This window comes from Saccopteryx bilineata, chromosome 3, assembly GCF_036850765.1.
Source record: "Saccopteryx bilineata isolate mSacBil1 chromosome 3, mSacBil1_pri_phased_curated, whole genome shotgun sequence".
Taxonomy (NCBI): Eukaryota; Metazoa; Chordata; class Mammalia; order Chiroptera; family Emballonuridae; genus Saccopteryx; species Saccopteryx bilineata.
In genome coordinates, this window is record NC_089492.1 from 268,369,699 (window position 1) to 268,394,433 (window position 24,735).

Sequence of the window (24,735 nt, forward strand, 5' to 3'; positions counted from 1 at the left end):
CTTCAGAAAGATACAAAAAAAAAAAAAATAATAATAATAATAAATAAATTAATTAATTAAATAAAATTGCTAGAGTTCTACAGATTTTTGCTACATACATAGTACACATGTATATGACTGTGTATTCATGTCTGTGTGTTTGTGTGTGTTTAGGTCTTATTTTTTTCACTCAACAGTATCTCTTGGATATTTTTAATTCATTTTTTTAGATAAGGGAAAGAGAGAGAGAGAGAGAGAAAGGGGAAGGAAGAGGAAGCATCAATTCGCATATGTGCTTTGACTGGGCAAGCCCAGGGTTTCGAACCAGTGACTTCAGCATTCCAGGTTGACACTTTATCCGCTAGGCCACCACAGGTCAGGCTTGGATTGTTTTTCAAAAAAATTCCTGATGTTATTTTGTTCCTAGTGTGAATGGAAGTAAGTAGGTGGCATCTACTACAGTCAGGATCTCTAAGTTTTAGATCCCTCAACGGCACCAGGTTGGGGAAACGGAGATCCAGACAGAGCAATGACTTGACAAACTTAAATATAACCAACAGTTTGAGGGTTGTGCTATGCATCTTAACTATGTTGAAAACAAAATACAACTAAGTTCATTTGAACATCTAATTGGTTTTATTAAATGATTCATAAATTGGGCAGCATTCTATCTAGCAATTAGAAAGGGACTTCGAGGAATTATACAAAATGGAAGAATTTTATAGGTAGAAGGAACGGAAAATGGGGATTTCTTTCTATTAGTGAAAGAAAAAAAATTATTTGGGGTCTGGATATTGTTTCTTTGAGGGAAGAGAAGAGAAACAGTTTTTATTATATCAATTGTTATTATATCAATTGCCTCTTCTTCCTATGGAGGGTGCAGAGGGCGATGTGACAGATTACCTTACTGGTGCTTGACCAGAAAATTCCAGACTGATTAAGACTGTTTCTGGGAGAGGTTGAAACTACAGTTAGATCAGGTGTTAAATCAGGTGTTTGGTATGGGATTTTAGCACGAGTGACGACACTTTGGGCCTGTGTGTGTGTTTCTTTAACAATTGAGATGGTATAAGGTCAGCAGAAGAACAGCTCAAAGGGTGAAAAGGCTAAATGCTGGAAAGGTATTGTAAGAAGTCAAAGAGGCTATGACTTTCAGCCAGAGGAAACCATATTCATACACCTTGGAAGAGATTGAAGCTAGATATTAAGAGGAATTTAGCTACTGAAAGACTTTAGACAACAGCATTAAATAGTACCAGAGTCTCTTCTCAAAACAGATATAGACTAGCACAGGGATTGCTAAACTGCTGCAACCAAGACCCCAAATACAATGGTTTATAGAAAATGGAAGTTTATTTCTCTCACTCAAATCCACATTGGTGGGTGGCTCCACTCCATATAGTCATTCAGGAACCCAGGTTTCTTCCATATCTTTGCTCTGTCAGCCCCCATGAAGCATTATTGAAACTGGGCCCTTGGCATATCTGTGTTTCAACTTAAGAGAAGAGGAAATTGAACATGGAAGAGCAAAAGCCCAATGCCTTAAGGACTATTTATTCACATTGTAAAGGACTTAGGAAACCACACTCACCTGCAACAGCAGCTGAAAAGTGGGGTCTCTAGCTGACCAGCCATTTTTCCAGCTACTGTGTTGCTATAGAAGAGGAGGATGGTGTACACATTGAATAAATAAAGCCTTTTCTATTTCACTTCAAGTAATTAAATAATTTAGGCCCTGCACTCCTTATAAAAACTGGGGTTACATATCAGTGTATCACTTGGGATTCTGTTGGTTGCCAAGTGACAGCACACAGCTATTTCACTTGCTGAACCAATGAGATGGGTCATCTCACTTTACCCAAAAGTCTAGGCTCTGCATCAGATCACCAGCTCCTCTTCCCAAGGACTCTCTTGGATTCAGTCACGTGTTGGCTGCATCCTCAGACTGGGAACAAGATGGCTGCTGCAATTCCAAGCCTCACCTTCAACTACATCCATACCCAGTGAAGGGAATAGACTAATTTTTTAAAACGAAGAGACCCTTTTCAGAAGCTCCCTCCTCACCATAGGCTTCCCCTCTGGTTTTTCAGCCCAGACCTTCCCATGTGTCCAAGCCCAAATCATCACCAGCAGGAAGCACATAAGCACCACAGTGGACTTGGACCAAATGGGACTCACTCCCAGAATGGGCTGGGGTCAGCCTTCTCTTGGTCACAGGGGAAGGGAACCACCTGAACAAAGTCAGACCTCTGGCCTCAAGGAAAAGTTGAAGAATTGCTGCTGCATCGGCCACCACTTGTTTCCGGCAATGATGGAGACAAGGGGCCAGGTGATGGTGTGATGGAGGCCACACAAAGAGCAGAGGAGTCAACTTCAGGCTGTTTCTTAAACTGTATTACAATAATGTTTAATTCCAGCGAAGACATCGCTGGAGGAGTCAGAAGCTGGGGAACCACCCTCAATGCCTCCTTCTCTCTCACCCCCATATCCAATCTATTACAAATTTCACAGTGTCTATATTTTCAGTACCCTAGCTTTCCTTCCTCACCCACTGCTATGGCCCCACTTCAGGTCTCATGTCCTGCAGGCACAATGACGACAGTGACTTAACTGGTGCCTAGGCTGTCTTCCTGCCGTTGAAGTCTTTGCTGCTGTTATTCAGCTACACATCTTTACTGTGTATGGAGCACTGCATACAAGCAGACACACCAGACAAGGTCTCTGCCTTCACCTCGCTGATAGTATAATGAGCATCTCCTTAACTTCCTGAAACCCACATAAGATCAGGTCATTCCCCTGCATGAAAGCTACATGTTATCAGGAAATCCTTTACCATGACCCTCAACACCCTCCACCTCACCCAAGCCACTTGCCCACCCCACGCCCAATAGTACAGAACTACTTGCACTTCCCCAAATGTGCTCTCCCCTTTCACGCCTCTACGCTTTTGCACGTGCTATCCCTTCTGCCTAGAATCCTCTCTCCATCTGGCACACAAGACAAGGTCTCCTATTACTTTCTCCCGCTCCCCTGCTCCACCCCCACCCCTGACACACTTATACAAATATGGCACTCCAGAAATGTTTGCTGAATGGAGGCAACTCCTTGGGTCACATATTAGCCAGGACCTGGGCTTTCCAAACCTCTCCCCCAAGCACTTCTTAAGAAAGGAAAAAGGAAATGGGACCTCAGGGCTTAGGAATGTGAGGGTCTTGAACTTGCTCTAAGCAAGCAGGGTATTTCTCCAGTTTTATCCTTATATGTAATGCAAAAGTTGTATTCTTTGCAGATTACACACATATCCTTTTTTGTTTTAATACAAAATTTTATTTTCCCCAAATCTTCAAATTGATGATCCAAGAAGATACTCCTCCTTTACTCGTTAGGCTCTCAAATTAACTGCCTCCCGGCGCAGGGTCCCTAAGCAAGAACTGGACGTTGTTCCAAGTGCAAACCTAGAAGGAACAGCTGGGTTTCGCTCCCCTGGGAGCTGGAGAATGGTGGGGGCGCGGAGGGGGTCCTCCGGCTGGAAGCTGGGCCCCGCCCCTTCTCTCCACCGCCCGCCGCGAGGGCGGAGTCTCTTGGATCCCGCCCGCGGAGGCGGGGAGGGAGCCTAAGCTGCCGGCTGCTCCGGTCGGCTGGTTCCGGGTTGAGAAGCTGCGCTGGGACCAAAGCAGTGGCCGCTGAACCCGCGGGGGTAAGGATACGCGCCGACCGGGTCTTGGCGCCGGGATCCGGCAGCTAAGTGTGCTCGCCCCCTCCTTTCCTCTGCCAGACACAGCCGCGGTGCAGCTCCGCTTGGCTTCTCCCTCCCCCAGAATTCCCTATCCCCAGTTTCTTCCCCTCCCCCCATCGCACCCATCCCAGGATTGCAACGCCCCCCACCCCCAGGCTTCCGTTCCCCTCCTGGGTCCCTTCTTCCAGCACCCTTTCCTTCGGACTGTCCTTTCCCCTAAGACCTTTTTGTCAGCAGTCCCTTCCCTCGGACACCCACGGCCCCCTCCCTCCAGCACCCATCGCTCCAGGTCACGCATTGCCTGGGGACCACCTTCCTAAGCTCGCATCTTGGATAGTCTCCACTCCGCACCGCTTCCTCGCGTTACCCGCCTCCCAGACAGCCCTTTTTCCTTCTCCTGTAGCGCCTTCTCCTTCCTCTCCCGGCCTGCTCCCCGCACCCACCCCCTCTGTGCTGCCCCCGACATCTCCGCGCTCTCTCAGCCACCCCCCCCCCCCCGCATCTCAGGCCCCCGTCTCCGCCGCCCCCAGCGCCATGGCGTGCAGCCTCAAGGACGAGCTGCTCTGCTCCATCTGTCTGAGCATCTACCAGGACCCGGTGAGCCTGGGCTGCGAGCACTACTTCTGCCGCCGCTGCATCACCGAGCACTGGGTGCGGCAGGAAGCGCAGGGCGCCCGCGACTGCCCCGAGTGCCGGAGAACGTTCGCCGAGCCCGCGTTCGCACCCAGTCTCAAGCTGGCCAACATCGTGGAGCGCTACAGCGCCTTCCCGCTGGACGCCATCCTCAATGCTCGCCGTGCCGCGCGACCCTGCCAGGCGCACGACAAGGTCAAGCTCTTCTGCCTCACCGACCGCGCACTGCTCTGCTTCTTCTGCGACGAGCCCGCGCTGCACGAGCAGCACCAAGTTACCGGCATCGACGATGCCTTCGAGGAGTTGCAGGTGAGCAACCCCGCGGACCTGGGTTGGGGGGCGGGGCCGCAGGGGGCGGGGTCAGGGCTGGACCGCGGGCGGGGCTCAGGCAGAATTGTCACGGGGCGGGATCGCTGGCAGGGTCATGGCCCTATCAGAATTAGTACGGGGCGGGGCCTGGGCAGGGCTGCGCTGAGGGGCGGGGTGTTGGGGCGGGGGCTTGGGCAGGATCTGAGATAGACTTGAAGTTGGGCTAGGTTTATGGTTGGGGAAGAGGTCACTAACGAAGTGGGGGCGGAGAGGGAAGACAAATTAGATCAGAACTGGACCAGGTGCATGCTGGCACAGGGTTGGGGATGGGCTGAATAAGAGCTGGGCAAGGGTAAAGCCATTGTCAAATGTCATAGGGGCTGGACCTGGAGACCCTGCCCACGTAATAATGGTTCAGGACGGAATTGGCGAACAACACAGATTGGGATGGGAAGATAGTCCGGGCTAGAGAACCGCCTCCCAGAATGGGTCAGGACTATATGGAGTAGCTGAGCAGCAGATGTGGGGACCCGATGGGGCAGGGCTCAGGCAGGTGTGCATCACAACCAACGGGGCAGTACCCGTACTGGGCAGGTCAGGGTTAAATCTGACAGAGAGTCTAAGTTAGGGCCAGCAAATTGCTGAGAGGGTGGGTTTAGGTGCCAAGGTCTAGGCCGAAGTTTGTTAGGGGTTACGGCTGAGATCCAGTCCAGATACTATAAAAACCATTTGGGGTTTAAACCACAGTAGAACCTTGGTTGGGGGGGAGGGCTGGACTTGAGGACTCAAGAGTTGGAGACTGAAGCCCTGAAGTGAGGTGATTTTAGAAGGCAGGGTGTGGACCTGTAGAAGTCTCCAGGGGCTTTTGATGACCTCCTTGGCTCTGTCACCCACATTAGAACCTTTGAGTACTACATAAATGAAACAGTACGTGCATGGTAACTTGAGCATAGTCAGCCTAGGACTGTAAATGGTCTCCCTTAAGCCTTCCCATCTTCACTAATCAACTCCTACTGAATTCTCAAAGCCCTGCTCTAACCTTCTCTGTGTAAGCCTTACCCAAGCCCCACTGGCCAAAAAGAAAAAAAAATAGCATTAGAGCTGTATTTCCCCTGTTCACTGTTAATAAGTATATTTTTTAATATACTGATCTGTCCCAGATCAGATACCTGGGAAATATAGTATATTCTCTATGCACAGCTCTTGGACGATTCTCAGTGTATATTTGCATATTAAAGGCTCGGAGAAATCTTATAGCAAAGAAACTCATTTTATTGTATTTAATAAAATGATACCCTAGCTTATTGGAGCCTGGAATCCTTTCCTCAAGCTAAAGCATTTAAATCCAGCAGCCCCACGTCTCTGCCCTTGGCATACCACTCTAGCACACAGTTCCCCGTGGGCAGGGATGGACAGTCTCTTATTCATCATATGTATAATCGCAAAGCCTGGCACAAAACCTGGCCAACAGTGCATGTCAGTAAAACCTGAATGAACGAATGACCAACCTTGGCCAGAGCTAGCCCAGACTCCGGAGCCTTCGGAAGCAGAAGGTTTTTGACTCAAATGTTTGGACTAACTTGGGAGACAGTAAGCTCCATTAGCCCTCAAGATGCTTATGCAGGAGATAAATAACTCCTCTGTCCCATGGTGTAGGGGGTTCCTCCCCCTGATACGTGAGTCCCTGCGAGTCAGCCTGCTCCTAGCAGATGCACATGGAAATGAGTGTTGGCCCCAGGAGAAACAGCCCCATGTTCACCATTATCCCCTCCTATGGCTGACTCCCTTTCAGTCTGGTTCTTTGAGAATGGAGAGCAAGGGCTGTGGGCCCTGGATGCTTGTACAAGGCTAGTATTGGCCCTCCACCTCCAGAGTCCTTTGTCCCAGGCACTGGTGTCCCCATCTCCCCATCTGGGAAGTCACGTAAACTGGGAAGAGGAAAATAACTTTGACAGGATTGGGCAAAGTTTGTAAGAGTTTGAAGGGACTCTGTCTAAAATCATCTGTCCAACCTTTTCATTATATACATGTGGAGGCTGAGGGCCAGACAGGTGATGTGACTTACTCAAAGCCACACTGACCAGACAATGAGCAATGGGCTAGAAAGCACAGCCTGACTGGGCCCGATCCCCCCACCACTCATGCCCTCCTCTCCCTGTCTGGCCTGCTAGCTGAAGAGGCCTCTGCCCTCCAGATCTTGCTTTCCCTTTCAGTAAATCAGAAAATCAGAGCTACTGTGTTTCAGTTTTTTGTAGTCCATTCTGTGCCCTGGGGAATACAGGAGAAATTGAACGTATATTTTCTCCAAACATTACTGAAACACTTTTCATTTTGGGGGTCAGACACACTTGTGTTCCAAACCTTTCTTCAGCACTATCTGGGTCACTCACCCAAGTGACCTCATGTAAGCCCTGATGCTCCCATCTGTAAACTGGGGTCAGAATGATTCTTTCCTACCAGGGTTTTTATGAGGCTGACCGGAGATGAACCTGCTATTAGAGATGCCTGGCATATGGTAGGGGCTAGGTCAGCACGCACTCCCATATTCTTTCTCCATCGACCTGTGAGAACTTGTATGCCCAGCTGGGGAAATGCCCAGACTTGCCTCTCTTGCCTGAGGAGGACTGGCTGTGGCGCCTCCTTGGGCTTGGCAAGAAGGTGGCAGAGAAACATGCCTCCCCACTGGAGAGGGAAGATCCAGGGTGAGGTTCAGGCCACTCCCAAAGCCTACCTGTATCTCTTTCCTGGTGGGGAAGCAAAGCTCATTAGCTACTTATGCACTGGAAATTGAGGCTGAGCCTGTCCCTCACACCCCCTTCTCTCTCAGCTGCGGGCTCCGGGAGCCTGAGATTGGGCCCCTCTCCTGAAGAGAACAGCCTCAGAGCTGGCAGGGCCTTGGAGATTGTCTGGTGCAACCTTCACTTGACAGGTGAATGGCGGAAGGGAGGGGGACCTTGCTCAAGGCCTGAGGGCCTGCGGAGGCTGGGCCTGGGCTCAGCAGAAGACCCCCCTATACCCCTCCTCGCAGTTGGTATGGGGCTTTTACATTTATTATAAATCCTGAAGGCAGCAGAGCAGAAAGGTTAAGAGTTCCGGCTTTGTTTTCAGGCAGCTCCAACCCTGGCGGTACCTTTTTCTGGCTGTGTGACCATAGGAAAGTTACTTATCATCTCTGAGCCTCACATTCCTCATTGACAGCATGGAGTAATGGGGTTGAATTAAATTAGATGACATTTGCAAGAACTTAGTACTGCCCTTGGCACATAATAAGCACTCAATAAATAGTAACAGCTCCAGGATATTACATCATACTCTGCACTATTGACATTTCGGACCAGATCAATCTTTGTTGGGGAAGGCACTCCATCCATTGAATGCTTAGCAACATCCCCGGCCTCTCTCTACCCTCTAGATGCCAGTAGTGCATGCGCGCACACACACATACACACACACACACAAGCTATGACAACCAAAACTGGCTCCAGACTTTATCACATGCCCCCTGGGCTCAAAATCACCCCTAGTTGAAAACCCAGGCCTGAAGAGGTCCAGCTCAGCTTTCCAGGCTCAGCTCAGATGTCACCTACTCCATGGACTTTCCCTGACCTGCTGAGGAGAATTGTTTTGTAGTCGTCAGATTCCAGCACTGGGGTCAGATCCTGGCATCCTCACTGAGAAGCTGTGTGTCCTTGGTCAGGACACGTCCCTTCTCTAGGCTCCCACCTGCTGATCTATAACATGGGTGAGCGATGGTGCAAAGGTGAGGGAGGCCGCGCCAGCAGTGCCTGACGCTGTGCCCGGCACAGAGCAGCGCGTGACAATTTTCAAATATCTGATTTTTTTTCTGATTCTAGAATTAGCATAATTAACAGCTGTATAATGTCAAAGTTAAAGTCTTGCAAGAGTTCTGTCCTGTAGAAAAACCTGGTTAGAAGTGCTTTCTAGTCCTACAGAATTTTTGTTATGTAAAATAGCATGTGAGTGTGTATGCTTGCACATGCGCATGCACACGCCTTCCCTTTTTTTCACCGCTGAGCACTAGACCACAGAGCAAAGGGGAGGGAGGGAGCTCGGTCTCAGCAGGGTTCAGGAGTTCCCTGCTAATACTCATTGAGCCCTAGCCTAATGCCTGGGGCTGTACTAAGTGCTTTTTCTGGTATTATCTCATTTAATCTTCATAACACCCTGTTCAGTGGGTCCTGTAATTTGCTCATTTCACAGATAAGGAAGGAAATAGAGGCTCAGGAATGCAGTGACTTGTTCCATTACCCAGCTAGTAAAAAAAGGCGGGAGCAGGATTTGAAGCCAGTCTGACTGGGCCACTCACAGCCTCCAAGCTGCCTCTGACACCTCCCCACCCCCATTCTGCCTGTCTTTGTATTTCAAGTATTCAGCACAGGGTCAGGCTAAGGACACTGCCTGTCCCAGCTGATGCAGCGAGGGCAGGTGTCTGGATGTCATCTTGGTCAGGCATGGTATCCGGCTCTCCAACCATCTCAGCTTCCTAACCTCCAGATCTCAGATCGGATTCAGTCCCCTCCACCCCCTCCAGGCCTCATGTGACCATGGGAGCCTTTCCCAAGGCGTCCCTCATGCACTGAGAGACAGTGTATGAGCCTTGGATGGGAGCCTTGAAAAACTGGGTGTGGTGACCCAGACATACAAGGCTGCCACACAGGGAACGAGCAGGGTGAGGGGACTGGGTTCGAATCCTGCCTCCACCTGAATGGAAGGTTCTGCACTCTTTCCCAACCTGGGAAATGGAAGTGGGAACAAGACTTACACTTCATGTGAAAGAGGGAGAGACAGTTGCTGCCTTTCCAAAGAAATAACAGATACAAAGGATGGGGAGGCAGCCCCTGCTGCTACCTTTCCCAGGCAGGATTTATGTGCAAACAGCAGCCTCCGTGGGGGCGGGCGAGGCTGGCAGTGAGGCAATGCCAGGGCTAGCTCTTGGCATCTCCACTTCCTTCTTCACAGGTGTCTTTAGGCAGACAGGAAGGTCCTGTTCATCTAGGACACCTTGGCTAAGCACCGGCTACAGTATAGAAACTTAGAGCTGAAGCTTATTTTATAGAGAGAAAAAGATCTGGTAGGGAGTAACACCAACAGAAATAACAACTCTAAAAAAATTACTGGCCAACATTTATTGAGCACTTGCTGTGTGCCAGATGCTGTTATGGGCATTGAATTCTCACAATAGCCCTTTTGCCTTTCCCTGCTCCCGGAATGGGACTAGGATCAGCACTGTTGCACAGATGAAGACACTGAAGATGAGAGGTCCATAACTTGCCCAAGATCAGCCTGCAAGTGGGAGGCAGAGCTGGGATTCAGACTAGGGTCTGTCTGGCTCAGAATTCAGCCTCCCCACAATGTTCTAACTCCCTCGGGGAACATCCAAATGGGGAAAGAGCTCAGAAGCCATCCAGCTCCACCCTCTCCCCACTTCTCAGATGGGGAAATGGACCTGAGCTTAGAGCAAACTTTGGCTCTCTGGACTCTCATCCAGTGGTGGTTTCATAGCCTCATTTACCTTTGGGACCCTGCGTGGACACTGTGACTGTGGGTGGGTATGGAGGATTTAGAGGTGGGTTCCATGTTAGATTCAGAGATTCGTTCAGTAATTTCTTCAGTTAACACTCCTGCTGTAGATACTGAGGCCAAGGCCTGTGTGGGGCCCAGGAGAGAATGAATAAGCCCTGGCCCTGCCCTGGTTCTCTGTCCTCTCTCTCAATGAATCTTCACAGCAACCCCACGAATTGGGCCTCATCACTCCATTTTTTGAAGGAGGATACTGAGGCTCTGAAACTGTGCCTAAGCACAACCACTGAGTGTCACTGAAACTGGAACCTGGACTCAGGTTGTTGAGTCTGAGCAGGAACGGGCATGGAGATGAGCATATGTCCAGGTGGTTTGTCGTGGTTGGAGGGGAGGGTACATGGGGGGAGGCAAGAATGGCAAAGTGAGGCTTGACCAGCTCAAGAAGGATCTTGAATACACCATCCCCCAGCCCAAGGAGCTTGGACTTGATCCTGGAGATGCTGGGGAGCCAGGGATGGGTGTGAGAGGTGAGTGTGGCCTGGTCCGATCTGCTCAGGAGGGACTGGTGAGAGAGCCTGGAGGCTGGGGGAGCAGCCAGGACGTGCGGCAAGAGGCAGTGAAGCTGAGCGGACAGGGAGGCGTGCGCTCAAAGCCAGAGAAGATGTACAAGAGTTCAGGTCTGTCGGGAGGAGCAGGAGCACCAGGAATTTTGGGCATCAATGAGGGATTGGGAGGAAAGGAAAAAGAAGCAAGTTCAGTTTGCCTTATTAAGATCTCCAGCACCCTTGGGTCAGAGGAGGGAAGAGAGCAGTACCAGGGCACAGAGAAAGAGAGAGAGAGCCTTGGATGTGAGGGCTATCTGGCTGCGACATCTGTCACCCCCATTGATCGCCAGGGTTGAGAGAGAGAGCCTTGAGCACCTACCATGTGCCAGCACCACACTGGTCCCTTTCATGGGTACCATCTCATTCAATCCTTATCACAACCCCTTGAGTGACTCTTATGCCTCTTTGACAGAAATGGGCCCTGGGGAAGGGAAGAAGTGCAGCTGAGATTTGAACCCAGACTTTTCGGACACCAGAGTTTATGTTATCTCCACTGGGCTGCACTGATCAGCAAGGGGCTGAGAAGGGCCCCTGCAGTTAAAATGGCTTCCTGTGACAGCTTTGTCCTCTGGTCTGGGAGAGGGGTGGTCGACCTTGAGGACATGTGTGCCCTGGCTCTGAGTCCTCCCCACAGCTGCTGGCCCAGTCCTGGCCTCTCCAAACCTGTGGGAGCTCCAGAGCCCCTCAGCTACGTATCTGCATAATCGAGTGCTCCAGTCTGTACCAGCTCTGACTCTGCCCCTTCTCCAGAGGCTCTGCCTGCTGGGAGTCATCCTCCTGTCCCCTCCTACCCTGCCCCAGCTCTTGGTGGGCCCCTGCAGAGTTCAGTTCCCCAGGCTGACCTTCAGGGCCTTCTCCACCTCCCACCCTCACCCAAGCTTGTAGCTCCTCCCCCTACCACATGCTTGACTCCCACCATCCCCTACTGCCCCCACTTCCTGCACACATCAGGTGTGCCCCTGCCTGACTAGTTCTTACTGCTGGAAATGCTCGGACCTGCCCTGGAGACTTGAAGGAACCCTGCCCATCTGTCTTCCTGATCCTTCTGTCAGAAATAAACTCTCTCCTGGAAGCTCCCCAGGTCTGAGTTCCTATTTCAGATATAATTGTGATTATTATGACGATAATGACAGCAGCTAAGAGTGACAGAGCATATCTTGGGCATCATGTCAGCTCATGAATTAAGTCATCTAATCCTCACAATACCACGGAGCCTGCGCTGTTATTAGCTGCACTTTACAGATTGGGAAACTGAGGTGGAGGAAGGGTGTCACAAACACAGTCGGGTGGTGAGAGCCGGCTGGATCGGTTCCTAGGCAGTCCCTCCATGTTCTCTTCTCCCCTGTAGTCTTCAATTAGCAATAATTGCACCTTGGATAAACCTCATTGGCTATGATACTGCTACTGCGCAAAGCTCCCCTGTAGTCTTCATATTCACGTTTCTGCCTTCCCAACTAAATGCAGACTCATCAAGGGCAAGGACTGTGTCCATAGCCCCCAGAGTGGCTGGCCCAAGGCCTGACTGTGGCTGACCAGACATGAGATAGCTGTATTGAACTGATTGGGAGACAGAACAGCCGAGGGTTTCCAGCATGGATTTGAAGTCACTTGGAGCCCCTTACTAGCTGTGTAACCTTAGGCCAGCTGCCTGACCTCTCTGAGCCTCCATTTCCCCCTGTGAGATGGAGGCGATAAGGCACTAGCCTCGTGAGCTTGTTGTGAGAATTAGGTGACATGATGCCTGTGAAATTCAAGCCCAAATCACGCCACCTCCCGCCTTTCTGGCCCGGAGCTCTGGCATTGCCAATGCCCTTCCTCCCAGTTAGCTCTGTCACTTAGGATTTTATCAATAGCTTCATGTTTCCTGTCTGACCTCTGCCAGGAGTAAACTATCTGGTTGGTTCTCCTATGTCAATCCGTGTGGCTGTGGGCCCCTCAGTTCCTTCTCTTGGACCTTGATGTCCTGTTCTTAAAATCCAGGGGGTTGGACCAAATGGTCTCTGGGTCCCTTTCCTGCTCTGGCTGCCTGCGGAGGCAGGGGGGGACCTGGACAACAGCAAGGGGTGAGGATGTGAAGTGACTCAGAAGCCTCATGTGGGACATGGTGACAACTCCATCTCCTGAGCACTCAGTATATGCCAAGCTCTGCCCTATGAGGCTTCTTACTATTATCTCATTTCACCTTCCCAACCCTAGAAGGTATGATTATCCCCATTTCGCAGATGAAGAACTGGGTCACAGAGAAGTTAGGGTACATTCCCAAGGTCACACAGCTAGTGTGTGGCAGAGCCAGCCCAGCCTCCTAACCAAGTCAATCCAAAGCCTGGAAGGAGATGTGGGAAGGTAGGGGATGAGGGCAGAGCTCAGGCTGCCTCCTAGGCCTGCCCTGTGAGTGCCAGTGTTTGGTTTTTCTAAGTTAGCTGTTTCCTCAGGCTCTGTAGGCCTGTGGGGATGCTGCCTGCTTGGGGCCCTCTCCCCCCACTACATTCTTTCAGAGGGGAGCTTGGACCTGCCCAGCGCCTTCCCTGAGCAGATTTATACCAAGTCACTCTGTGCCTGGCCCTGTCCTAGGTACTGAGAGTGTGAAAATCTATCAGACACAGCCCCTACCCTCAAGAGCCCACAGCCTTAGGGAGGAGATGGACAGGTAATTTTGCAGTTAATATGCTGTGTGTGCCATAATGTGCACCAGAAGGGCACTGCTCATACAGGAGTGTCTGAAAGCAGTAAGGACAGTTGAGACGGATTCTCAGTGGAGGTGGCATTTAATCTCCACTGAGTATGAGTTTAACAAGTGGAGAAAAATGTGGATGGGCATTCCAGGCAGAGGAAATAGCAGGTGCAAAGGCCGGCAGGACAGCATGCAAGGTGTTTAGTGCAGCTAGAGCAGCACGGTGCAATAACACTTTCTAGAATAATGGAAGTTTTGTGCATCTGTGCTGTCTGATACAATAGCCACTAGTCACATGTGGCTATTAAGCACTTGAAATGTGTACCCCAGTGCTATTGGGTAACAGAATTTTCCATTTTATTTCATTTTTTTAATTTTAATTTAAATAGCCACATGTGGCTAGTGACTTCCATATTGCACAGTGCACATCTAGACCAAGAAAGAAGGCTGAAGAAGACATTTTGGGCTGTTACTGATGGACCTTGAATGCTTTGTTCAGATATTTTGTGCCATTCTTCCCAGACAACGCTGGAATATTGCAGAGGATGTGGGGGGAGAAACCTGGACACATCCATCCTTTGCAACAATCACTCCAGCTGCTCTGTGGGGCACTTGGAGGGGGCAGGGAGGAGCCTAGGGCTACAGAAAAGAAGTGAAAAAACGAATGGTGGGGGGCTGGGCGAGGGGGTGATGGCAGCAGGTATAGAGAGGAGAGAACAAATTCCAAGGCAAACTTGACTGGATTGGTGGGTGAACAGTATCAAGGATGACGCCCAGATTTCTGGCTTCACTGGCTGTAAAGGGTGGGGTGCCCTTCACTGAGATGGGTACATGGGAGGAGGAGCAGGTTGGGGGTCCCCTAATACTTCCAGCATTCACTGCGATGTTAATGTCGGTGTTCCTGTCTTCCCCTCAACTCACCTGCGCCCCTCCCTTGGCATCATGGGTTGAAGCTTGTCTCTCATCCCTCTCCCTATTGCTGACGCAGCACCATGTGGGCCCAAGAAGGTCTCTCAGCATGTGTTTGTGGAATAGACAAATGAGCGTTCCATTGCTCCCAGGAAGGGACAGGCCTGCTGTCCTTGTTCCCAACACTGAAAGCAGGAAGGAATTTGTCCAAGTCCTTTGGCATCCCGAGTAACGTTGGGAACGCAGCCTCCAGGGCAGTTTTCTCAGAGAGTGAAGAGCAGTCTGGGTGGTTGGGTTATTTGTGGACCCATGAGGACCACCATGGGGGAGGATTGTAGTGCCCAGCCCACCTCCTCAGACATCTGTGTCTCTGCCAGACTGAGTCCCCCGCCGGACAGGCCCAGGGTGGTTAGGGAAGGCCTGAGGAGCAGTTATTCTGCACTCAGGTGAACGAGGTCCATCTGCTTCAACGACTCCGATGCACAGGAATCCATTAGGAATGACCCTCATCTGTTAGTAACACAGACCTGACTAAAGGAGCTGAAATTAGAGGAAGGTGTATTTCTCTTCCATGTGAAAAACAAACCTATAGGAAAGGACCCGAGTAGTGGTGTGCCCGAGTTAGCTTGCTCCGGGTGCTGAGAGCTAGCTGACTGTGTAAACCTCTTCACAGCTCTGTGTCCTGTGACCTTACATTGATAGCTTGAAACCGACTTTGGTGGAAGGGTTTACATCACAGAAATGGGCAAGCTCTGTAAATTGGGGTATTTTTTTTTTTTCCAGAGGGAGCTGAAAGAGCAACTTCAGACCCTTCAGGACAGCGAGAGGGAGCACACAGAGGCGCTGCAGCTGCTCAAGCGACAGCTGGCGGAGACCAAGGTGAGCCTGGCCTGAGCACGAGTGGGCGGGGCCATCAGGGAAGGATCAGGACAGATATTCGAACCTGCCTTGGGGGCGGGGCTTCGAGGGACCACACTCCACGTGGAGGGGCGGGGCTATGGCGGTGGAGCCGAGGATGAGGCTTCCGCTAAGGTATATCGGATGGGACTCACTCAAGGCTTTGGTTAGTGCCTACGTTACGGATGGGTGCCATTCTCTTCTTCCCTTCCTGCTGTGGGTGGAAGTTGAGGTGGGACCAGGGACCCTCGGGGAAAACCCTGGCTCCCTGCACGGTCTCTTTTCCTTTGGCATTACACACGTCCCTTGCCTAAGGAGCCTGCCTTGAGCATCTGCCCTGGAAACTCTCTTGTTGATTTGTGGACCACCCCTGGGATCATCTCCCCTCTTAAGTTAAGCCATTGGGATTATGGACTCTGAAAAATAGAGTCAAACCCTGCAGTCTCAGGCTACAGTGGTTTAAAGAGAAACGCCTTTTTTTCTGACCTGAGAGGAGGGCTATGAATTCTGAGGGAGCCACCAACTCACTGTATCTTTTTGGGTCCCAGAGTTGCTATTGTGCTGTGGGGACTATCAGGCTCCTTCCAGCCCTGAAGTTCTGGATCCTAGCACACCTCTAAGGAGCTCCCTCTAACTTCCCCTCACAGATGGCTCATTAACTGGGCAAGGCTTGCTTTGATTTCTGCCTAGTCTTTCTGGGTCCAAGAACTGGGGACCCAGCTGCTAAGCTGTCGGGTGAGATCAGTCTGGCTTGACTCTGTTAGCAGGGTTGCCGCTGCCCCAGCAGCTGGAGCAGAGCCTTAGGAATTGCTCTGGGCCTCGGGAGGTCACACTGGAGGCCCAGAGAGGCCATAGGAGATGGAGATGTGTGCCCCAGTTTGACAACCTGCTGTGGGGTCTCAAACATTTCTTCAGAGAACATTCCAGAGGGCCTCTGGGTAGGAACCTCTACGGCAACAGTTGAGAAACAGTTACAGGACTCCAGCTTGTTTGCTTCTCACAGCCTCAGTTTCCCCATCTGCCTGGTGATTCAACAGGAATCACCATTATCTTGAATCTCATTATCTCTCAGATAATGAGAAGCAAATGAAGCCTGGGGGGGGGGGCATTCTGGTGTGTTTCTTCTCCCCAGCATTCTCTTCTTTTCTCCACTCCCCTCCCCCATTGTTTTTCTCCACTGACCTCTTCCTCCCCTTGATTTCCTGTCCATCTGTCTACCTCTGGGGGGTCCTGTGGGGCCACCTTCCCCTCCAGTTCCCCAGCCCTGCTTCCTGTCTGGACTGGGGTGTTTATACAAGAAATGCCTATGGATGCTTTAGAGGTCATATTTCACCTGGTGCCTGACTAGGCTTTCCTGTGGCGCCTGCTCCTCCAATGGCCCAGCCTGAGGGCCTGTCTGACCTCTCTCCCCAGGCCCAGTGTTTTCCTTGGTTGGCCCTGACCGAGTGATGCATTCTTGGCAGGGTCTTTCTCTGAAGTGGCCCCAGTTCCCAGTGTGTTCCCAGGGATGTGGCGGGCTGGGGTGGGGGCTGCTTCCCAGCCACAGCGCCAAAGGGACGGGGTGAGGCAGGGGTGGCTTTGCTGTAAAAAGAACTAAAAGTAACCGGGACATACCCATTAAGCTAAACCTTTCTCTGCTAGAAATTGGTTCCCATTCATTGCCTTGCTGAGCCCCACAGAATGTCAGTCACCTCTGTGACAGCAGGACTCCCCTGACCTAGCACAGGGCCTCCCATACAGTAAATAGTTGTAGAACAAAGGAGTGGGGAGGGGAGGACACCTTTTGAAGTAGGAACTGTTGTTATCTTAATTTTATCAGCAAGGAAAATGAGACACAGAGAGGTTGACCACTGACCTAAAGCCCCAGAGGTAGTAGTAAGTGGACAACTGGGAGCTTAATGATCAATTCTGTGTAAGCTTAGTGCATATTCCAGCCTCATGCTGGGATGTCCTCAGCAAGGTCTCTGGCTTTGTGGTCAGCAAGCCAGGTAGCCCAGGAAACACACTTGGGTTACCTGGGGTGGCTGGCACTCAAATGTTCCACTTCTGAGTGGCCCTCTTCTCGCCTCTCCCACTTTTCCTCCTTATCCTCTCGTCCTGGGGACACTGGGTTCCCATCCTAAAAATAACGTGGCATCTGCACCCTCCTTTGCAGAGTAGTCTTGAGCAAGACCCTTCCCTCCTTTACCTCTCAGGCCAGTCTTGACTGCCACCAGCCTTATGCCAGGCCTCGGCTTGTGGGGGCACAGCTAAAGCAGACATCATTCCCATGGATGGAAGGGTTGATTTACTAGGTGGGAGCCGCATAAAATGTGGGGCAGGTTATTAAAAAGTATTTACAAAATGTTCTGTGAACATTTAACTAACAGCCTGAAAATGTTAGGGAAGGTGTCACAAAGGAGATAGCGTTTGACTGAGTATTGTAGGATAAGCCGGAGTTTGTCAGTCGTATAAATGATTTGTTGGCGTGTCTGTTCTAGGCAGGTAGAATCGCAATGTGATGGCACTAGAGAGGTAAGTAAGCTGGGACGAATTGAGGACTCTGAATGCCAAGCTAAGGGATTTAGCATTTCACTAGTCATCAAGGAGCCGAGAAAGGTTCCTAAATGCAGGATTGGCTGTGACCCAGTGTACGCATTAGAAGGGTACACTCTGGCAGTGAGTTTGTTGGCCAAGACACAGAATTGACTTTGGACCGATGAGTAGGAGGGCATATGGGTCCCAGGGGTGTGTGTGGAGGAGGCAGGTGGAAAGATGAATCGTGGTATCAGGAGATCTGCAAGGCCACTGACAAGGATGTGGGAGCCATCTTCAAAGCGCGGAGAGCCCGAGACGAGGGAGGACGTGTAGGATGAGAATGGGAGGAACTGGCGTGCCAAGCCCTGAGGAACATGAGAGGCAGAGATGGAGAAGCCACAGAGGTGGGAGGCAAATCAGAACTTTCAATTAATAAGGGGTGGCCAGTGGGCCAAACACTGCGGAAGAATGGTCGAGGAGGAACTAGAACAGGTGGCCATGAGATTTGGGGACCTTTGGAGGACAGCGGCAGATGGTGCAAGAAGGGCAGGCCCCATCTTCTCCATCTGCGGCCTGCCACTGCAGAAGCCTCTGCCCTCCCTGGGTGAGGGAGGCCACAGGCAGCCTGGCTGTTCGTCCCCATACTCCCCTCTACCCCTTTGTCTGCCTGGCGCTCTGGGTGGGCATGCGCAGGGAGGCTGGCCCTCTGCCAGCAGTTCTTCCTGCCGGCGGCCGCAGCTGAGACAGGGTTGGGGGGGGGGGGACGACTGGCCCTAATTGAGCCTTTGTCGAGCCTCCCACAGAGCCGTGGGCACTGCACACAGCAGGGTCCCTGACTCTGTGAACTCCCAGCCAGAATCCCACGAAGTAAAATTGCAGAGGCAGGCCCCACACACTGCTGCAGCCTGGCCGCACTCTGTGCCCTGTGTGTGTCATCCTGACTCGTGCTGTTCCCTCTTCCTGTCCCCCTCACCCACAACTGACCTTCTGCTCATCTTTCAGGCTACAGCTCAGACGCCGTCTCTCAGTGAAGACTTCTAAGATATGTCTGTTAGAACCGATGCCTTTTTAATAACCGGGCCCTTTGTCTGCACCTTGAACAATGCCATGCATTTTGTGAACATCCCCTCATTTAATCTTCTACCATAACCCTGCAGTGCAGTTGTTACCTTTTTCACAGATAAGACAACTAAGAGTCACAGATACTAGGTAACTGAGGTTGCCATACTAAACACTGAAAGCCAGGATCCTTACTCAGATTGCCAGGCACAAAAGCCTGTGCCCTTCACCACTCAGCCGCCTCCTGGGCCTGGCATGCCCGTAGGGGCAGAGAGGACCAGAAAAGTCCGTATTTGCCTCCTGGTAATGGCCTTAAGCTCCAGCTCTCGTTCCTTGGCCACAGGGTCTCAGGGATGGCAGGACAGGGTGAGTGACCACCAAGGTTTGCCCAGCACATAGTTTACCAAGTTTCTGATATCTGCCATCTCCTTGTCCTTTAGCTTGAGCCCATGAGTGCTTTTTCCAAAAACAAAGACTTCATTGTATCCAGATTGAACTCAACATCTCCCTGCCCCCTACCCTACCCCCAGCTTCCTTCCTGCCCTGTCCCTCAGCTTCCTATCCCCCTGACCCCTAAGCCAGGCCATCATCCTCACACCTTTCTCACCTGCAGCCAGCGAGCCAATCACCAAGGCCGAAGATGTCTCTGATACCCTAAATGTCTTTCAAGCCATGTCCCTTTGCTGATCCTTTAGTTCATGCCTCATTGTCTCACCTGGCCCGTCTCATCAGTTTCCTGACAGGGCACACAGAACCATTTGCTGTGCTGGCCATGCCAGTGATTTCATACCACCATGCTTTTGCATTTGCCACACCCCCCACCAAGCATGCCCTTTTGCGTCCTGTCCTCTCTCCATGCCAAGGCTCCCAGTTTCCTCCTATCACCCAGAGATGCCCCATCTGCTCTCCCTAACGTAACTGTCCCCACAGTCTTCCACCAAAAGCCTACGCACCACCATCGGCGAGGCCTTTGAGCGGCTGCACCGGCTGCTGCGCGAGCGGCAGAAGGCCATGCTGGAGGAACTGGAGGCTGACACGGCGCGCACACTGACCGACATCGAGCAGAAGGTCCAGCGCTACAGCCAGCAGCTGCGCAAGGTGCAGGAGGGGGCCCAGATCCTGCAGGAGCGGCTGGCCGAAACCGACCGCCACACCTTCCTGGCTGGGGTGGCCTCACTGTCAGAGAGGTGAGTGCCAGGGGACCTGGTGAGTAAAGGTCCCCCTGTCAGGGACCTTCCCCAGATGGGCAACCCTTCTCTCTAGCCCATGCAGAATAGTGGGAATAGAGGCAGACTGGGTGGTTAGGAGAGAATTCATTCATTTGCATCTTTATTCATTCATTCTATCAAATGTATAGGATATTTGTTGTGTGCCAGCGCCTGTGCCAAAGGCTTTATGTATTTATATGTACATAATATAGTATATATTACTTGTGTTATAATATGTATGTTATATTACAGATTTATATATTATTTATAATAATATGGATATTATATATAACAAGTAGCCCCTTTGAAGGTAGTTACCACTGTCATCCCCATTTCACACATGTAGAAACTGAGGCACAGAGGAGCTAGATCAGTGGGCTAGGGCTCCTCATCATATATGGGGAGCCCGATTCAACCCTAGGTCTCTCTGATCCCATAGCTACTTTTACTAATAGTAACACATAATTATTGGTTTGTTGATGATCAATACTGATAGCTAACATCACGTATTTGGTGTTGGCCATGAGCCAAGCACTGCTCTAAGCATTTTATATATGTTATGCCATATAATCCTTACAACCTTGAAAGTGGAGGTATTATAGTACCCATTTTAAAGATGAGTAAACTGAGGCTGATGGCTAGAGAGGTCAAAAGTGGTACAAGCAGGCACCTGAATCTGGGTGCAGAGACTTCACACACATGATTTCACCCTATGTCAGTTACCCTGAAGGTGGCTGAAGGGCCCCAGTGTTGGGACAGGAATCCAACCCCCAATGCAACCTATTCTCATGCTCTTCTTCCAGGCTCAAAGGGAAAATCCATGAGACCAATCTGACATATGAAGACTTTCCGACCTCCAAATACACAGGCCCTCTGCAGTACACCATCTGGAAGTCCCTGTTCCAGGACATCCACCCAGGTAAGGCCCTGCCTGCCTCTCAATAAGGGAGCCTGGGAAGAAGCAAGGATTGTCATGGGCTGACACTAGATAGGGCACATCCCAGCCCCACCCCCTTCGTTAAACACAGCAAGGGGGCAGGGCAGAGGGATGAAAAGGGTGTATATATACTATACTCACAGAATGAATGAGTGCACGGCCCAGGGCCTCAGTCTCTTTATCTGGAGAATGGGTACACTAACAGAACCTACCTCCTGGGGTTATGCGAGGATTCACTGAGCTAAGTGGTTGTGTAGGTGCCTAGCACGGGCTCTGGAGAACAGGAGGTGTTTGGCAAGATAGGGGACCCAGTTAGAAGACCACACTTAGGGAGTAAAGACCTGAAGGAAAGTGAGCTATGTACTCATCCAAGGAAAGAGTGTTCCTGGCAATAGGAATAACAAGTGCAAAGGCCCTGAGGCAGAAGCAGGCATGGCGTGTTCAAAGAACAGTAAAGAGGCTAGTGTAGCTGAAATGGAATACATGAAAGAGGAAGTTGATGTGAGGAGGTCAGGGATGGATCAGTGGCCAGTAGCTTGGCCATGAGGGCCTGCAAGGCAGTGGGAGCCATTGGAGGGTTTAGGGTGGGGAAGTGATATGGCCTGGCTAGTTTTTAAAGGATCCCTCTGTCTGCAAGGTGGAGCATAGACTGAAGGAGGTAAGGGGTGGAGAATGGAAGGTGGTTTGGAGACTGCTACAGTGGACCAGATGAGAGCTGTTGGCAGCTTGGACAGGGTGGTGACAGTGGTGATAGTGAGGAGTGATCAGATTTAGGATACACTTTGAAGGGAGAGCCAACCGGATTTGCTAATGGATTGGATCCCACATGTGAGAGAAAGAAGACAAAGAAGCCTGCGACGATGTTGGCAGAGGTGACTGAAAGGCTGGAGTTGTGAGCATGAGGTTTGTGATGCCAGTTCAATGCGTCAGCACTGATGTGGAGAAGGCAGTTGGAATGACAAGTCTGTGGTACAGGGGAAAGGTCTAGGGCTGGTATCATCAGCATGTGGACAGTATTGAATGAACCTGGAGGAGATCACCTAGGAAGCGAGAGTAGATGGAAGAGAGAGAGAGGCCACTCTGTCACATTTGGAGCTCTGGGGCACTCAGGGACAGGTAGGGGACTCAGCTAAGGAGACCAAGAAGGAGCCACCAGAGAGGTGGGAAGGAACCATGGTGTGCCCTGGAGGCCAAGCAGAGAAAGTTATTCCAGGAGTGGCCAGTGGTGGCAAAGGCTGCGACGCCACGTCTGGGAGAACCCTAAACTGACTGTTCTCCAAGTCTAATAACATGGAGGTCCTTGGTGACTTTAACAAGAGCTATTTTGGTGGAGCAGGAGGGGCAAAGTCCTGATTGGAGATCGTCCAAGAGAACATAGGGGTAGAGGACGTACAGACAGTGCGTAAAGACAGTGCTTTCAAGGAGTTTTATTTAAGGGGAGGAGAGAGAGTGTGGCAGCAGCTGTTTAAGACAGAAGAAATAACAGCATATATGTGGGATGGCGGGCAGGACCCAGGAGAAGGCAGAATTGAAGATGAAGGAGAGAGAGAGTTGCTGAGAGAGAGTGACAGCCAAGGAGCGGATCTGCTAGGAGCCCGGGGAAGGTAGAATAGCGGGCACCAAGCAGACGCGCAGTGGGGGCTCGTGGGAATTCTCTGCCGATGACTTCACCTTCCGAGCAGGGTAGAAAGCAAGGTCATCATCGGAGATGAGGATGGGAAAGAGGAGGTAATGAGAGGTTTGCCAAGAGAGGAAAAGGTCTGAAAAGTTTTCTAGCAGAGTTAGTAGATCCTGGGGCTGGGAAATCAATGCCTTCCCAAAATCACACAACCACAAGGGCAGCAGGTTCCAGCCTTTTGACAGCATGGAATCTTGTGTGTTTTTGAGTCAGGCAGGATATCCTTTAGAGGCAAGGCATGGATTTAGAGGGGAATTCTCCCCAAGAGGAAGGCATTACTATCCTCATTTTTCAAATGAGGCACAGAGCTGTTAAGTTCTTGTCCGTGGTCACGACCTATAAATGGTACGGTCAGAATTTAAATCCAGATCTGTCAAACCCCAGAGCCTATGTTCTTACCCACCAAGCTAATCAGCCATTCTCTGGCCTCATAACAACCACGGAAGGCTGCTGGGGAGACTGAGGCTCAGAGAGGTTCACTGATTTCCTAGGGTCACACAGCAGTCAGAGCTCTGTCCACCAGTCTAGATTTATTCTTTTGATCTATAAACACTGAAAGTCCCTTGAGGCACTTTCAAGAGTCAGGGGAGACAAATGGGCAAATAGACTAATAGTCCAGCAAGACAAGGACTGTGTATGACAAGGAACTTACACAGTGCTGCGGGAGCCCAGAGGCGGCAACAGGATGGTCTGGATGGAGCAGGGGAGCAGCCAGGGGATGTTGAATGTCACTAAACAGATAATGATCACTGAACGCTGAGGGCTTTCCCACTAAGGGAAGGGTGGGGCCTGGAGGTGTCTCCAGACAACCCCTGGTGTCGAACTGCGTAGGCGAAGGTGGACCGCCAGGCATCCCCAAACTACGGCCCACGGGCCACATGTAGCCCCCTGAGGCCATTTATCCGGCCCCCTGCCGCACTTCCAGAAGGGGCACCTCTTTCATTGGTGGTCAGTGAGAGGAGCACTGTATGTGGCGGCCCTCCAATGGTCTGAGGGACAGTGAACTGGCCCCCTGTGTAAAAAGTTTGGGGACCCCTGGCGTAGGCAAAGGTGGATCGCGTAGGTGAAGGTGGACGCGTAGGTGAAGGTGGATTGTGTAAGCGAAGGTGGACTGCATAGGTGAATGCAAGGGAAGTGCAAGGCACGAATGATCCCAGGATGTTCACAATTGCACCTTCCGGTTAGGGATGGAGAGGGACTGAGACCAATCACTGAGCACACAAACTCCAGACAGAGATGGGGCTCCCTGTAGGTGATGAAGGTCTCACTGGATACATCATTACTGATTTCACAGAAGTGAGGGGACACCTCCTGGTGCTCTGTGCCCTCGTTCACAAAGGGGTCAGTATTGGGGGGATTCTGGGTCGTCTGCCTGGAGCTGGGGTCTCTGTGTGCTCCTACCCTCGGAGGGCCCTCCACAGTGGGACCCAGCAGAGAGAGGGCCACTCGTGGGTGAAGCAGCATAACGCAAGGAGAGAAGAAACACGTCCCAGGGTCCTGTTCCCTCCCCAGCCACTGCCCCGGGGAAGCCCCTCAGGCGGATGGCCTCAGAGCTTTATTTGTCTCAGCTGCCACCTGTTGCATCCCTGTCACGGCTCACAGATGCAATCTGGGCATCTCAGCCTGACCAGCAAGGCTCTATGAGCCATATTCTCCCTCCTCGATACTTTTACACATACCGTTCCTTTTGTATGGAACCCTCTACACCAGGGGTCCCCAAACTTTTTACACAGGGGGCCAGTTCACTGTTCCTCAGACCGTTGGAGGGCCAGACTCTAAAAAAAAAACTGAACAAATTTCTATGCACACTGCACATATCATATTTTAAAGTAAAAAAACAAAACGGGAACAAATACAATATTTAAAATAAAGAACAAGTAAATTAAAATCAACAAGCTGACCAGTATTTCAATGGGAACTATAGGCCTGCTTTTGGCTAATGAGATGGTCAATGTCTGGTTCCATATTTGTCACTGCTAGCTGTAACAAGTGATATGACGCGCTCTGGAGTCGTGACTTCACCGTAAGTAGTACTGTATGTGAGCGATGCCATGCT

At 51.0% G+C, this 24,735-nt stretch overlaps 1 protein-coding gene and 1 pseudogene across 2 annotated transcripts in view; one reads left to right on the forward strand and one right to left on the reverse strand.

The window, feature by feature from the left end:
- The first annotated feature begins 3,434 nt into the window (after positions 1 to 3,434).
- TRIM62 (tripartite motif containing 62) overlaps positions 3,435 to 24,735 on the forward strand; it is a 33,864-nt gene continuing 12,563 nt past the window's right edge. The window contains exons 1-5 of one of the 2 annotated variants that reach the window (XM_066269737.1): positions 3,435 to 3,676; positions 4,246 to 4,657; positions 15,167 to 15,262; positions 19,787 to 20,043; positions 20,868 to 20,983. In XM_066269737.1, the coding sequence (XP_066125834.1) occupies positions 4,250 to 4,657; positions 15,167 to 15,262; positions 19,787 to 20,043; positions 20,868 to 20,983 (877 nt within the window). In that variant the 5' untranslated portion in view covers positions 3,435 to 3,676; positions 4,246 to 4,249. Of the gene's footprint in view, positions 3,677 to 4,222; positions 4,658 to 15,166; positions 15,263 to 19,786; positions 20,044 to 20,867; positions 20,984 to 24,735 lie in introns of both variants that reach the window. The other variant, XM_066269736.1, reaches the window with a different exon arrangement.
- On the reverse strand, positions 12,146 to 12,219 carry LOC136332612 (U4 spliceosomal RNA; annotated as a pseudogene).